At 37.8% G+C, this 17,123-nt stretch overlaps 1 protein-coding gene across 1 annotated transcript in view; it reads left to right on the top strand.

The window, feature by feature from the left end:
- LOC110025667 (DNA-directed RNA polymerase III subunit RPC3) overlaps positions 1–17,123 on the top strand; it is a 53,446-nt gene that overhangs the window by 10,550 nt on the left and 25,773 nt on the right. The window contains exons 6-8 of the mRNA XM_020726273.1: positions 15,019–15,171; positions 15,568–15,678; positions 16,151–16,256. Of these exons, the coding sequence (XP_020581932.1) occupies positions 15,019–15,171; positions 15,568–15,678; positions 16,151–16,256 (370 nt within the window). The remainder of the gene's footprint in view (positions 1–15,018; positions 15,172–15,567; positions 15,679–16,150; positions 16,257–17,123) is intronic.

Below are 17,123 nucleotides of genomic sequence, written 5' to 3' on the forward strand. Positions count from 1 at the left end.
TAATAATTTGATCACCCAAAGTTACACTTCTGTCATTAGAGCTACTACTACTAAAATTACATTCTATGTATTCAGTTTTAGTTCTACTCAAATAAAGGCCTTTAGACTCCAATGTAGAACTCCATAATTCAAGTTGTTCTTGGGCTTTTTGTCTCGTCTTATCCACGAGAATGACATCATCAGCAAAAAGCATGACCAAGGTACATCATCCTGTAAATTTCCAATAAGACCATCCATAACTAAAGCGAAAAGATATGGGCTTAAAGCCGATCCCTGATGTAATTCAACAGAAAAAAGGAAAATATTTGGTCAATCCTCCTTCAGATCGAAATCTATATTTTATATTGAGTAATAGGGGCATTTACAAACATATTCCACAATTCTTATGATTTACAAATATTACCCTTATAATTTCATATATACATTTAGAACTTTCAAAATAACATCACATAAAAATGTTACAATAATTATACATATTTTCATGTTTAAGTTTATGACACCAAAATATTGTAAGTGTAAATATCAAGTTGTAGGTGTTAGATATGTAAATTTCCCAAATGTTATAACGACAAAGCCAATTTAAATGGGAAAAAATGCTCGTAGAATTTTAGTGAAAAAAACTGAGTTGAGTCCGAGAGAGAATTAAAAAATTGAGAAGTTATGGGCAATGAAAATCACATTATGAATCTTAAGCCTCATTTGTCATCACTTTTTTTTTTATTTTTCTTTTATTTTTGTTGTGTGCCGGAATATTAATCATTGTAGAGTGATTATTGAACATCTTAGGGTCTTAAGCTCGATCGTATTTTCATAAACTTCATTAAAAATTTTATCAAAATAACTCACCCACCTATGTTGAATATCTTTTTCTATTTTATAAGAAAAGTACTTTTTGATTTTCAGTTTTAATATACCTTATTTGAGTTAAATCTTTACTTTTCTTTGCTCTTTGTTTGGCTAGTTTATACATATACTTTCACCCTCCTTAGTATTTAATCTATTATAAAGATCATTAAAAGCATAATTTTTAGCGTCATAGATTGTTCTTTTAGACTCTCTGTTGACCATTTGATATTTTTTTTTCAGTTTTCTAAGTTTTTACATTCAAACCAATTTTTATAACATAACTTCTTATATTTTATCTTTTCTTGCACATTATTATTCCATCACCAATTATTTTTATTTATAAAAATTTATTTTTTTGATTCTCCAAGCACATCCTTTGCTACTTGTTTAATAGATTTAATAGTGTTACTTTATCCCACATAGCATTTGTTTCATCATGAACATCCCAAATTTTGAAATCTTGAATTTTACTCATAAAAATAATTTTATTTGTGTTTTTTAAGTTTCCCTTTCTAATTCGACGATGATGAGTCTCAGTATTCTTTATTTTAGAACTCTTCATCTTAAAATCTATAACTAATCATCTCTTTATCTTAAAATCTATAACTAATAAACGATGTTGGGTACTTAAATCCTTACTTGAATGACCTTAATGCTAATGTACATAAACAAAAACTACAAAAAAATCCTAATGAAAACTACAATACTCTCAAGTACCAAATAAATAACAACTTAAATGTCTACTCTTAGCCTGATGGTCCAACAAGCAACTTAGTAGAACTTATTATAAAAATTTTTTATAATAAATGAGTTTGACATTTCAAACTTAATAAATAACTCATATTCATTAAAGTTTAAATGGTTAGATATTGTGGCATGCAATATAAATAATAAAATATGTATGATTATAATATAATATTAGTATGATAAGTGTCTTCAAATGATTCAAATCATCTTGTTATAAAAATATTTGATAACATAAATAAAGGGATGCCACTTGTTTTAAGGTCACTTACATTGGTAATTCCCATGATCGTTTGTGTGAAAACTGTAAGTAGTACATTTCCAAATACATGTGTGTGTCTATATATATTAAGTAACAACCGATTGAAATTTAACTATTTCTAAAAGAGTCGTCACTTTTTGGAATCATTCGATTGATTAGCTTATATTTAGAAGGAATCTACCGACCCATACATTCAGCGCAAACAAACATACATAATTTATCTATATAAGCAAGTTTTTAGTTGGTGTTTTATAATCAATATGATTGATGTTAGCTTTATAATGACTGTTATTGGAGTTAACTCAAACAACAATAGGAATGCCAATATTATTGCTGAAATTCAATAGGGTTACAAATAAAGACACTTGAAAATTGGAAAATAACAATACAAAACATAAAATGCACCTTAGGGCAAGGACGAGGGTGTTGTATGGCGGCTGGAAAACAGGTGGGGGATTGTTTTGGAGACGTTTGTTAGGGTAGGTTGGCTGGAAGTAGATTTGACAGCAGCCTGCTGACTGTCCTGGCCTGGCAGCAGCAACAGGCGAACATAATTAAGGCTAGAAACAACTGACGGGGGGACTTAGAGGGTTGGGACGATAGCTGGAAGGGTTGGGAGGAGGCTAGAGATAGTGGGGTGGAGGATTGGGAGGTCTGTTGTGGGTGTGGCGGGGGAAAAGGTAAGGGATTTTGCAGAGCAATAAAGATGAGGGTGCTAACTGGAAGAACTAGAATGGGTGCAGGGAGAGTATCATAGTGGGGAGGGGTTACATGAGTGATAGGTGAAGCCGTAGGGGGTTACGGTACAACAAATGGGTGTGGGAAGAAAAGGGCGGCAATTGCAGGAAGGTGGTTTGGACGACAACAACAAGGAGGAAGAGCAGGATTAAAGTGGAGATGAGTAGATGGGGTTGCACGAAAACTGTTTGGCTGCAGTTTTCGGTGGTCCGCAGTCGAGTACGGTAACGACGACATGGAAGGGTAGGAGGGGAAAGTTGAGGATAATCACCATCTCGGAGCAAGATATAGCGAGAGCACTACTTGTTCTCGGATACAACCCTAGAAGAGAAAAAGGGGTGCTCCAGAGGCTGTTCAAACAAAAATCACAATAAAGCTTAACCCTAATGTTATATATTAGTAGGTAAATAGGAGGGGGAAGACTCCTCGACTTGGGCGGCAACCCTAGCCAGAACAAAGGGCTGGCTGACCCCTTGTGGCTCCCCTGCTGAATCGATTCAACATCCGGTTCAGTCCCAGATGAGCCCCGCATTAGTCTCCTAGGTTTGGGGGTGCTTCGAATTATTCGTCGAAGCTTTTGGTTCCTCGTAGCCCGGAGTCAAGTCTATCACGTTGAATATAGCAGATATATGATAATCCCTTGATAGTTTGATATTGTAGGTGTTGTCATCCATATCACGTTTTGATAGATAATTATGCATCATCTTTAAGCACATTATGAGCTGGAGTTGTATATAGATGCAGGTTCCCTCAATGTAACTCTTGAGCCTTTAAGTCTGGAACCTTCTTCCATTTCTCGTACTCAACAGAATGTTCTTGAGAACCCAATATGTGAGGAGAGATCAACTCTGGCTGGAATCAGTGTCAGGTTGCACCATCTCACTGGCAACCACTCATGAGAGACTTCCTCACTCATAAGACCCAGATCCCATTGAAGAATTTTCTTTCCCATGAAGCTCCTGAGACAAATTTCAAAGTTGGGATTCATCTCTTATGTCTGGATATCTGATGATGGGTACCATTCTGAATTGAATCTAAAATCTGAATAACTCTCCGAAATCTTCTTGACGTGGCATCACAGAGCCTCATTTCTACATGCAGGACCTCCCTCAGTAGGGGCAACTTAGGGATGAATCTATAGATCTGAATGGTTCGTATTTCTCTTATATAGGATTGTCATGTGTCTGATATTTGATTCCTCAAACTTCTGGCACTTTTGGACATCAAAGCTCCGTCCTGCTGTTGCTCCTCTCAGTGCCTGCAAAGGTTAGTTCGAGGTACCACAATTCCATACTCTGTTGAAACACACATTACAGAGTCACTATCTTTTAAAACAACTTCTGTTACCTCAACTGAAATCTCTATCTTGTAGTCAACTGGCATCGATGACGTCTCTTCATCGTTGGCTGAAAATTGAGAACCCCCTCTGAAGTCTTTATCTTTTTCAGGATTATCGTTTATTTTTTCAACCGCTTCCTGATCAGTGAAAGTGATTACTCTTCTGATTGTGTAATCCAATTCGCTATGCCCAAATCCATGGCACTTACAACGCTTTCTTATTGTGATAGATTTAAGAATGCGAATTAGTTCCACCTGTTTTCTACTCTGAACTAGTTTTTCCTCTGACGGGGTTATTTTGGGTGTTCTTTTGAGTTTACTCTAGCTGTAAGATCTCAAAATTGAACTTTGCCTAGAAGATGTTGTAATCGTTCGGTGATGTGGTCTCTCCACTTTTGAAGCTAGGGTTTGAATTCCTTGTCTATATTAGGTTAGTAAGAACTGACGTTGTATCTCCAGTTTCATCTTCAAATTCTCTCGTTCCCTTTGACTCTCCAGATCACAATTAAGGGTTCCCTCTGGGTTTCATCCACAATTTCTTCAAGCCTCTGCTGAAGTCAGCAAATGTCTTGTCATTTCTTTTCCCTGGTAGGCTTGGGCATGCATCTTTTTGGTGGCATGGCTAGGGTTTGGAGTGACGAGTGAAGGAGGACTTACAAAATGATTTAGGGTTGCTGATTTTGAAAATCAACAATGGGAAATTAGGATTAGTTTAAAGTTCTGGCTATGGTTTGGAAATAGGAAATAAAATTTTTAGAGGTGTAAGGTGGATGCTAGGAAACCCTAGGTTATACTATGGTTAGCTTTGATACAAGCTGATATCGGAATTAACCCAAACCACATTAGGAATGCCAATATTATTGCTGAAATTCGATAGGGTTACAAATAAAGACTCTTGACAATGGGAAAATAACAACACAAAACATAGAAGACACCCTACGACAATGACGAGAGTGGTGTATGAAGCTGGACAATATGTAAGGGGTAGTTTTGGAGGCTGCTGTTAGGGCATGATGGTTGGAAGTAGATCTGACAGTAGCTTGTTGGCTATCCTGGTTTGACAACAGCAACATGCAGACAGAAGGAAGGCTGACAACAACTAGCTAGGGAATTGGAGGGTTGGGGCGGCAGCCGGAAGGGCTGGTAGGAGGCTGGCGACAGCGGGGTAGAAAATTTAGAAGTCTGTTGTGGGTGTAGTGGGGGAAAAGGTAAGGGTTTTTGCAGAGTAGCGAAGAGCAGGCACTGGAATGGGTGCAGGGAGAGCAACGGGGTGGAAAATTTAGAAGCCTGTTGTGGGTGTAGTGGGGGAAAAGTAAGGGTTTTTGCAGAGTATCGAAGAGCAGGCACTGGAATGGGTGCAGGGAGAGCATCAGTAATAGTGGGGGTTATGGGAATGATAGGTGAAGTTGTAGGGGGTTACAGTACAACAAATTTGTGTGGGAAGAAAAGGACGACAACTGCAAGAATGTGGTTTGGACGACAACGAAGAGGAAGGGCGGGGATGGATGTAAATGGGTAGACGAGGATGTAAATGTGGGTATTACTTTCAATGATAATAAACTGCCAACTGAGAGAAGCAGCTATCATAACAACCATCAACATGGCCCTAGCCTCCGCTTCAATAGGAGTATTAGAAAAACAGGGAGAAGAGAAGAAAAGAATACAGTCCCCGACATTATTCCTAACAATACCCCCACAACCAGCATTGCAAGATTTCCAGTTCTCATCAGTGTTAAACTTTACCCGCCCCGTGGGAGGAGGCCGCCAGCTTACCAAAATCGGGAGTCTTGGTATCCTTCCCCCAACCAAAACCGTCGGCCCCATTGATTGGAAATAGTTTATGCCCGAAAAAAAGCTGTTTTTAGCAGCTCCCACCTTACAAAGTTTATTAATATATGCAATGATATTTGCAAAGACCGTCGTATTATGAATGACTTTACCGAATGACTTTGCCCTCATGTTTGATATCATTACGAGCCATCTATATAAACCAACAAATAATGTAAGGATAAATTTGCAAAAAATATTTTTGTTTTCGATCTGGGTTACAAGCCAGAATGGTACCAAGTAGATTCCGAGCAGGAGACATTAATACCAAACCAAAGACCAGCCTTCCGCCAAATAAACTGTGAGTAGCTTCATAACAAAAAAAGGTGCTCAATAGACTCCTCTGTCGCGTTACACAATAGACAACATGAAGCAAGTCTCAGCCCCTTCAATTTAAAAACATCATCGCAAGGGATAACGAAATGAAAGATACTCCAAGCCAAGAAGGACATGGACGTGGTCAAAGCCCAACTCCAAACACTCTCCCCCCAAGGGAGCTTATTAAAAATATGTAAAGAAGAATATAAAGACTTGGTAATCGAGTGTGCTGTAGGCAATTTCAAAGTTGAAGTGTCATGCATATGAGGCTCGATAGGAATTGATGCAATGAAAGTAGCCCCTTCCAGCCCCACAAGGCTGAGAAGAAGAGGGAAATTCCAATGACCATCCACCCACGTGTTAGAAACAAAAAGGCTTGCATAACGTGCATCCCTCTGTCGCAGGGGGAAGCGAGCCAGCGAGTGCGGCTTCGGTGCGGGAGACGGGATCGAGCGAATGAGGAATGGCAATGGCTTCGATCGGGAGACGGGAGCCGGGCGCTTCGGTTCGCCCGAAGAGAGAATCCCGTCAAGCGAGGAAGATGAGCGGGATCGAGGGAGACGAGGGAACAGAGTTCTTCGGTCCAGTGAGAGCTTAATGGCGGAGGAAGAAGGCGAGTCAAATCTTGCCTCGAGTCAGGAAGGTTCTCGATGCAGAGGGGATGAGCGAATGAGGAGTTTTCGGTGGAGAGGCTCTCAAATCGTGCCGAGAGGGGGAGGAAGAAGGCGTGCTCGGGGTCGAATTAATGAAAGGAGCGGGCTCGAGAGCCGTTACTCGAAGCATTGGGAAGCATTGACGGGTAATTGAATTATTTCATTTTAGGCAGCCACCTTAATTGCAAAATTCAAATTCCAAAAGGAAATTGTTTTTCCAGTCCAAAATTCTTTTCCGCACCTTTTCCACCGCCTCATCAAAACCCTTAAGTAACTTAACCCCCAGATATTTTAGTGGAAGGGTAGAGAGAGAGAGAAACCAGTGAAATTAGCAATCCAGCTTGCATTAGACCGATTAACGGTATTCCCCATGTATAAGTAACATTTTTTTGCACGAAAGAGAAGCCCAGAAACAGATTGGAAATCTTCCAGTGTAAACGATGTATTTTCCTTACCGTGTTTGCTAGCATTAGAGAATAAAATAATATCATCTGCATACGCCAAATGAGTTACCAATGTATTGAATTTATGAGCATAAAGCAAGGTAGAATTTTGCCTAAGAAGATCATTAAAAAGATGAGAGAAGAGAGGTAATCAAAGATCAAAATGAAAATCGTAGGGGATAAGGGGTCGCCCTGCTTAATCCCACGCCCCGCACTAAAGCACTGATTGACCATTGATGAGAATACTATATTTATTACATTGAAGTCAGGAAAGTGTAAGTTTACAAAATGCCTGAGAGAATCCCCGAGCCTTGAGAACATGCAAGATAAAATCCCAATATACAAAATCATAGGCTTTACGAATATCCAATTTAGTAATCACGTTGCCTCATTTACATTTCTTATCAATATTTAGAATAAGTTCCTGGGCAAGCATAAGATTGTTTGTAATCCCACAACCTTGAATAAAAGTTAATTGATTCGAAGAGATTAAAGTATGAAGGTGAAGTTGAATCCGTCTAACTAACGGTTTACTAATCATTTTATCTCAACCCCTTCAATTTAAAAACATCATCGTAAGGGATAACGAAATGAAAGATACTCCAAGCCAAGAAGGACATGGACGTGGTCAAAGCCCAACTCCAAACACTCTCCCCCCAAGAGAGCTTATTAAAAATATGTAAAGAAGAATATAAAGACTTGGCAATCAAGTGTGCTGTAGGCAATTTCAAAGTTGAAGTGTCATGCATATGAGGCTCGATAGGAATTGATGCAATGAAAGTAGCCCCCTCCAGCCCCACAAGGCTAAGAAGAAGAGGGAAATTCCAATGACCATCCACCCATGTGTTAGAAATAAAAAGGCTTGCATAACGTGCATCCCTCAAGTCAAGCATAATATGGGACCAACAATCATGCCAAAAGGAAATGTTACTGTGATGACGAACATCATCAAATAAAGAAGCAACAATAGAGCCCAAAGTGTCATGAGAAGCGAAGAGATTAGAGAAATAAAGGATTGCGCTCTCACCAAGCTCCTCATCCCCAATGATCCAGATCCCCTCAGCTTTTTTAATTCTAACAATGGTATTATTAGCCCGTCGTTGTTTAATACAAACATGAAAATACTTGGTATTCTATCACCTTGAGAGAAATGAGTCTCCCCTGCTTTTTGTTGCAAAAGCTCCTCCTCCCAAGGACCTCCAATAATTCTTTGTGAGCATCCTGTAGATCAGGAATCATATCAATAGAAGATTCATCAAGAGCCTATAACATATTTACCCTCTGCCAAACCCTCTTGACTCTAGCGTGAATATCACTGAAAACATCCCAGTTCCAAGATCTTAAAGCAGAAGCCACCTTTTTATGAAGCTTCCAGAGAGTAAACCAAGCATTGCCCGCCTCATCACATCTCCAATTAGTAGCAACAACTCTCAGAAAATCATCATGTCTGGCCCAAACATTTAAATACTGAAAATGATAAGTGGAAACCTTTTTGAAAAATCAAAGGAGAGGAGGGGATTATGATCGGATCCAAATCTACATAGATGTTGAACTTGAGAGAAACCATAAGAGGATATCCACGATTGATTACAAAACAACCTATCAAGGCGTTAAAAAAGCTTGCCCCTTTTCCAAGTAAACTTGGAACCAACAAAACCCAGATCAGAGATATCGGCCAAATCCATAGCCCCTGTGAATTTATCCAATAAATTGGGGTCAGCTCTCCTACCTCCCAATTTTTCAGAGTCATGCATAATCATATTAAAATCTCCTCCCCCATCCAATTTTGGTGGATTAGAGCTCCCATACTAGATAATTTGTGCCAAAGTTCAAATTTTGCAACATTTGAAGTCCCAGCATAAGCGAAAGTGAGACAACCAGAAAATTCCTCCATATTGAAAGAGAGATGCACAAACTGTCTATCGTTAGTGATGACATCAACGGTGATATACTTTCGCCAAAACAACTAAATCTTATTAGAGCAATTAGCAGAGAAAGAAAATGTTTAAATTTACCCAAAGTCCGACCATCCGAAGGGGAGACCAAATGTTCCAAAATAGAGAAAATACCGACCTTATGAATTCTTGTGCTTAATTTAAGTTTACCAAGGGAGTGAGGATCCGCAACTCCCCTGATATTCCAAATTAAGACATTAAACATGCATAGACATTTTACCCTTCCTAGAAGATCTAGTCCGGGTCCATCCATTATCTCCTTCTGAGTAATAGTGATTCACATCCATCAAATCGTTTCCACTGTTATGATTTTGAACCTCCTTTTGGGCTCGATACTTTCTCCGGCGATATTTTTGAACATGCCATTCATCCCGCAAAATTTTAGAAACCTTGTTCAGAGGAGTATCATAAAGTTATTAGCATGATGTGATTGTAATGGAGTATTATCAGGAAGATTCAGTGCATCAAAAAGAGAAGTCAAAGAAAGCCGCACCCCATCAATATTAGAGACACTAGGAAAACCCATCTCAGGCAAAATAATATCCTTCATAGCTCTCCTAACAGGAGAAAACATAGGAATAATTTGTTCAAGAGGCGAGACAGGACGACCCACATGAGGGTCCAAATCAAGAGAATGCACATGGGAGGAGAGTCCCGACAGGAACAGCTGATGGGACCTCCACCACATTTATCACAGTAATCAAAGAAGGCTGCTCAATATTAGGCTGTTTCGTAACTCCCCCCTTTAGCAATTCAGGGTGTAAACAAAAACATTGATCTGGGCCATGGCCAAACATGCGACATTGATTACAGTAGAAATGGTGTTGCTCTAAGATTACCTGCTGCCAGTAGCTATTATGAGCTGAACCGATCCAAACCTGATCAGGTGGAGGTAAGGTACCATTCCGTTCGATCAAAACCCTAGCCAAAGACAGTCTCGTTAAATTATAAGTGGGAGCGTCGAGCTTAAGAGGTCTCCCAAACATAACAACTAAAGAGAATAGAATCTGATGATTAAATAAATGAACCTTCAAACCTGGAGATCTAAGCAATACAAGAATAAACGGGGCTTCAGCTTTGGGGTCAAAATTGACAGAACACTTCAAGATTTTCATCACACAATCCTCAAACCACACCAAACACCGGGCAAAAAACGAGCATAATCCTCCTCAATTGACAACTGAATTAAAATATGCCTTCCATCCAAATAACCGATCTTCCAGCCACCAACAAGTTTCATAAGCTCAAAATGTTTCCAAAGGAACTCCAGCTTCAGATGACCATACAAAAATTTTCTCACCAGATAGAGACGACACAAAAAAGCAAGATCGACATTCTCAGAGTCAGAGAGGAAGAGAGTGAACTTACCTCCTTTCCGCCCCGGACGTCGGATGAAACTTGATTCGGTACCCAGCGTGAGAGAGTTGTGAAATGCGGGATGGAAATTAGGGATACTTGGTCACGTCGACATAAGAACGAGTCATGGAGGACTTACTCGCAACGCCATCGAATCGCAAACCCTAGCAGAGCCGGAGCCGAAACCATCTCGTTATATATATATATATTCGAAATCCCAAAAAAGGCTAATATATGAACTAAAAAGAAAGATACAGATATAATGTGTTGGAGGGCCCAAACATGACACCCTACCCACATCAAAACCACCATCAAAATTAGAAGGGTTTTCAATGTTGTGAAAAAACGACGTTAATAAAATGGAAAATAAATCGAGAAAATTACACCAGAAAAGGCGACACAAGATTTACGTGGTTCGGCAAATTGTCTACGTCCACGGAGTTGTAGAGGATTTATTAGCTTTGAGGATTACACCGTCGACCACGTCGACTTACAAGAAAGAATTCTTTCTCTCTCTCTAAACCGAGAGACACACCAAGAAGAAAAAAGACAACTTTAAAGAAGAGTTTCCTTGTGATTCATTTATTTCAGTCTCACGACAAAGTATAATCCAATGAGAGAAAGTTGTTTGGAGAGTCATCCTACTTCCGTGCAATCGCGAGCCCCTTTTAAAGCTTCCCAGTATCCAGCTTATTTTGGTAACCCTTAATTTCGTGATTCCATAAAAGAAAACATGGAATCATGCTTTAATGACCCATATAACCTACTTCCCTGCAATCGCGAGCCCCTTTTAAAGCTTCCCAGTATCCAGCTTATTTTAGTAACCCTTAATTTCGTGATTCCATAAAAGAAAACATGGAATCATGCTTTAATGACCCATATAAAGCCCATTAAGACAAGTTATCAAATTCATTGTTTTTTTCTCTATAGCAACAGGAAGGGCGGGAGATTAATTTGGTAAAGCTTAATTAATTAATTAAGTTTTACTTAATTCTTCTTGTCAATAGAAAGCAACTGCTTTGAATAAAAATAAGGAAGCATCAAGCTATAGCAGGGAACAAAATACATAAGGAAATAAACTTAAATAATTTTCATAAGTGTCGAGGTCGCCAATTCAAGGAAGTGGATTGAGTCTCCACCTTCCTTAACATTTCAAAACTAGAAAATACTGAAAAGTACATTAGAGACAAAAAAATCATAAAAATGCTGAAATACATAGTATCAGGTGGCTAGAGAGCAACCCAATTTTATTTTGCCTCCACCTCTGGTTCTCGGAAAGGGGGCAGCTACCGAAGATTGGCTCACCTGATCTTGGTCTAATGTGTGCTGGAGGTGCAGATTGTTGAACACTAGACACATCTACATGTTGTATCGACTGATCTGTTATTGGATCAAAGGAGCACTCTCGTGTGTCTTGGCATGTAAGTGAGTCTTCTTCAATAACAGTAGATGATATAAGCACAACTGGATCTGTAGTTGTATTATATTGTTCTTCCTCAGGAACTGCGGTGTTGGGAAGAGGATCGGGTGCATCTTCTCAACAGGGATAATAGGTGACTGTTCTTTACTGATATTCGGCCTTAGATGAGGATGCAAACGATAGCAAATAGTAGAGCTAAGGTCAAACATACTACAATGAGAGCAATAAGGAGAATGTGGTTCCATTTCAACCTTTTGCCAATACCCATTATGAATAGTGCCAATCCACATCTCATCCGGAGCAGGTTGAGTCATATCTCTCTCAACTAACACATAAGCCACAAAGGGTCTAGTGACAGTAAGCGTAGGACTATCCATCTTGAGAGGCTTCCTGTAAGCAGTTGCTAAAGAGTAGAAGATTTTAATATTGAACAGATGTAATTTTAACCCCGGAAACTTTATCCAAACAGGAATGATAGGGGACTCCGCTTTTGGATCAAAACCGACATTCCACTTCAGATTTTTCATAAAACGATTGTCAATCTTGATAGTTTTTCGAGAGAAAATGAGTGTAATCAACATCATGAGATAGCTAAATAAGTACATGTCTACCGTCAAGTATGCTAATGTTCCAACTGCCAAATAGTTTCATAGCATGGCGTCGGCAGGGGGCTCTGCTAGGGTTTCGCGCGATGGCGATTCTCAGCGCTGAAACTATCATATTCACTTATTTCCTCCGCCTAAGCTTGCAAGTCGTCTCTCCAACCCGATGACGTCGTTTTTTGTTCACCTTACCGAAGACGATGATGAAGTCTTCCGTTTCGCACGTCGTCTCCTAACCGACGATGTGATTTTCTGCTTACATTCACCTCGTCTTGCAGGCGCCTGAAGACGACGAATCGCATGTCGTCTCCTAAACGACAACACACCTTGCTTGTCCTGCCCGACAGATGTTGTCGCACGTCGTCTTGTAGAAGGTCGCGTCTGTAATGCCCGGCAGACGGTTCGCATCCTGTTTGCCTCTTTGCGGCCCGCCAAACTATTTCTCTCCTGACGTGACCATCTTGTGAGGGAAATAGCCTCGATGCTTCGTTCCTATGCAAATGCTCTAGCCGGCAACTTGCCCTTTCCTGCTAGTGCCCCTCCTCCAGGTTCTGCGTCTGGTTTTGCTATCGGTAAGTCCTGCAATGTTCCAGAATATTTCCACGAGGATCTTGAAGGTGGACATATACAAATACATACATACACATATACAGATACATACATACACATATACACATATACATACACATATACACATATACATATACATATACATATATATATACATATACATATACATATATATATATATATATATAAGTAGATAAATATGAGAGGGAAGACCCTTCCACTTGGGCAACAACCCCAGCCAAAACAAAAGGCAGGCCAACCCCTTGTGGCTCTTCTGCTGATTTGGTTCAACAACTGGTTCAGCCCCAGGCTAGCTCCGCGTCAGAAACAAAATTTGTATGAATAAAATTTAGGAAGATTTACATACATTCCACTCAATTCCTATGTATTTGCATATTTTACACCTATAATTTAAATTTACATCCATGCCACCTTACCTAATGCATGAAAAGGTGTATTTTACTTTTTAAAAATTAAAATGTTCATATTTTTTAAGTGATATGAACTATTTGGGCGGTATATTGTAAAAAGAAAAATTTAGGTGTTAGATATTTAAATATGTAGGAATTGGGTGGTATGCATGTAAACGCCCCTAAAATTTATTGCATTTTAATGAGATAATGTGCATGAAAGAACATTCGGCTATCATATGGATCATTAATTAATTTACGCAAGGATAAAGTGTTCTATATCATGTAGCATTACGATAATAATATTACGAATGGTCTATGAAGGTGTGATGATAAACACTGAATACAAAGATGATGACAGCCCATTACAAGTATCAAAGTTTAATCCTTTAATGGAAAAGACTCTTTTTCTTCCAATAAATAAAAGTTACTTCAAATCATGCGGAGCAAAATGGCAAGTTTTATTGAGACTCATCCAATTCTCACTAAGTGAAATTCATTCTATGGTTTTATAAATAAGAACCTTAAATAAATAACACAAAAATGTAAACATTGAAAATTGATTGCTTACTAAGAGTAGTGCAGCATAATTCCAATTCATCACCTCAGAGTCAACCTAAATTTATTATTATGATGATTAAAATAGATTTATTGCCTTAGACATATTTTTTAACATTACTAAATCTACCACTAAAAGAGTTGAATCTCTTAACATGCTCATCGAATATAATGAGGAGAAACAACATATTCAGTAACCAAAAGATCAAGAAGGGGAGAACAAAATGAAGTTGAACTCTTTTTGGGAACTGTGCATTTTGTGCTCGAGTTTGCTCGAGCCGGGTTGGTTTAGAGTTCATTTTATTGAGTTTATAACATATTGACCCCTATCCAAACCCCAAATTAATTGGAACTTCATGCACTAGGACATGCCTTAATTTTATTGTTTTCATATACCACATTTATGAAGGGCAGGCTTTCCTGTTGTGCTTATTCCAATGTAATTTGCACAGGCACTTAGCTTTAAATGATGGTGATGATTTATGTGGAGCAATTTTATCTTAATAAATCTTTACTTCCATGGAGCCAGTTTTGTTAATGGAATGACATACTAATGCCCCATTTAGTTGCTTTTTGATGAAAAAATATGTTCTAGAAAGTGATATTTTATTCACTTATTTTGGGTGCAAAACGAAATTCTAATTTTTGAGAGTTCGAGGAGTTAAAATCAAAATTAATTTCAAATTACATCCAACCAAATGGCAGAATCTAGTAAATTCATTGTTTTTAATAACATGTTTTCTAACTTCCAGCAATGAAAGGGGACCTTAAAAGAGCTTTATGCATATAATAAACAGAATTATTCCGCCTTGATAGAAACGTGAAACTGTGTATTTCACTTTGAAGTAAATATTTTAAACTATTCTATTACTTTTAGCTTTAGCTTATAACTGACTTATTTTGTTTTTTTTTATTTTTTTTATTTTTTTGTAACTGCATTGTTTTGTGGATCCTTATATGTTTGATCTATTTGATCAGTCGGTTGAAGAAACTAGGAACGTTGAACAAGAAGCAATAATTGCGGCTGCTCCCTTAGATGCTGACAGGTTTTCTGGAATCATGATGAATACTGAAGAAAATTTGAAACATGTTAAGAATGACTCCTCTTTAGAAGTTTCAGCTGGCAATAAGGTTGCTTCTGATCAATCTTCTTCTACTTATTTTACCGTGTAATTTCTTAAATTTTATACTTTATATAGTTGTTGTTTTCTCTCTTGATTTAAAGTTAAAAATCATTAGTCTATACATCTTTAACAACTTTATGTGCTTATAATTATGTTCTTTTATTTAATCTATGACAAGAGTCATTTTTGGTCAATATATTTTGAGAACTTGTGCTTGTTTGCTTGTTAGAGGCCTGACGTATTGGTCGATTAATTTGGTCAGATAAATTGTGTGCAAAAAACATTGTTTTTTGTTTGTATTCTATTGTGGTAGTAAACTATGATGCTGCTTTGAAATGTTTATGTATTAATTATCAACTTCCTATATTCTTTAAGCTTAGTTTATTTTATCTTTTATCAACAGCGTAAGCATGAAGTTCTAGAGGCAGAGGAAGACATTCAAAACATAATAAATACGAATGAAGTTCTATGGCGGGCAAATTATGAGAAATTTTTGCAGTGTCTTAAGAGGAAGGTGCAGTTTCACAAAAAATAGCTAGCATAGAAGTTAATTTTATCACAGATTGATGTCTTTAACTTTTAGATAATATTTGCACTCAAGTCACTAACATATCTTGCTTCATTATCTTTTTTGAAGATTTACATACATACCACTCAATTCCCATGTATGTACGTATCTAACACCCAAACTTCAAATTATGTTCACATACTACCTTACCTATGCATGAAAAGATGTATTTCACTTTTAAAATGTTAAAATGTCGGTACTTTTGGCGTGCTATAAAATTTTTGGGTGATACAAATGTAAAAGCAAGGTTTAGATGTTCGATATGTAAGTACATTGGATTTGAGTGGTATGTATGTAAATGCCCCTATCTTTTTCTATGTTTGAGTTTATAATATTTGGGCATGCAACTAAAGCAGCTCTATCTGCAAGCATATCTTGGACTCATAGAATTGATTTATTCTTTTTTTTTCTTTCATAGGCTTGTGTTGCTAATGTAAGATCAAGGTTTGGTCTCGATGCCGCTATTGTGTTGGAAGCAATGATAGAGTCGAGCAATCATCAAAATGCTAGAACCATGATTTCTGGTTACTCCTGCTACCTTTATCATCTACATCTTTATGCTAGCTTGGTGAATTTATTTGTAAATCTTATGTTGCGTTTTTGTTACTTCAATTAGCTAATGATACTTATGTTGGAATACTCTTACAGTGAATAATTTTGTTTTAATAAAAGGTAGGTGTTACTTCAATTAGCTAATGATACTTTATGTTGGAATACTCTTACAGTGAATTATTCTTACAGTGAATAATTTTGTTTTAATAAAAGGTATCGCTATTTATTTTCCCTCTGGCCTCTATGGTGTCCCAACAAACTCATGGGATTTATCTTTAGAAAGCCTATCTTAGAACTTGTTTAAATGACTGTTTTTTTGCTTCTTCCAATATCATGACCAATGCTATTTGCTTACTATTGTTTAACATGTGTTTACCAAAGCACTAAAAATCAAACTGGGCTTCAAACTAGAGGACGGAAGGGCACATGATTTAAAGGTTCAGCTATAGTTATCTTAGAGTGACGTGGGATGCGAGATTACCACGATTCCGCAGTTCCATGGGTCCGCAAGCCGTGGATCAAGCTTAATGGGCACCGTTAATTCTTTTTTATTTTTTATTTCCAATTTTTCAACAAGTTTTTTCCTTTTGTTTCTTTCCTTTCTGGTTCATCCTATTTTCCTATTTTTCAATAAAGTTTTTTCTATTAGGTGATTTCTGTATATATTGTAGCAAGATTGTTTGGTTTCCAAATTTTTTAGACTTTATGAATTGTGAGACATTTTTCCTCTGATTTCTACTCTTTGGAGTGTTGTAGCCTCTTCTTTTTGCAAGTGGTGTGTTTGTAGCTTGCTTAGGAATAGGTAGTGGACCTCCCTGATACCGAAACTAGTAGGGAAA

The sequence above is a fragment of the Phalaenopsis equestris genome, unplaced genomic scaffold (genome assembly GCF_001263595.1).
Source record: "Phalaenopsis equestris unplaced genomic scaffold, ASM126359v1 Scaffold000321, whole genome shotgun sequence".
NCBI classification, from domain to species: Eukaryota; Viridiplantae; Streptophyta; class Magnoliopsida; order Asparagales; family Orchidaceae; genus Phalaenopsis; species Phalaenopsis equestris.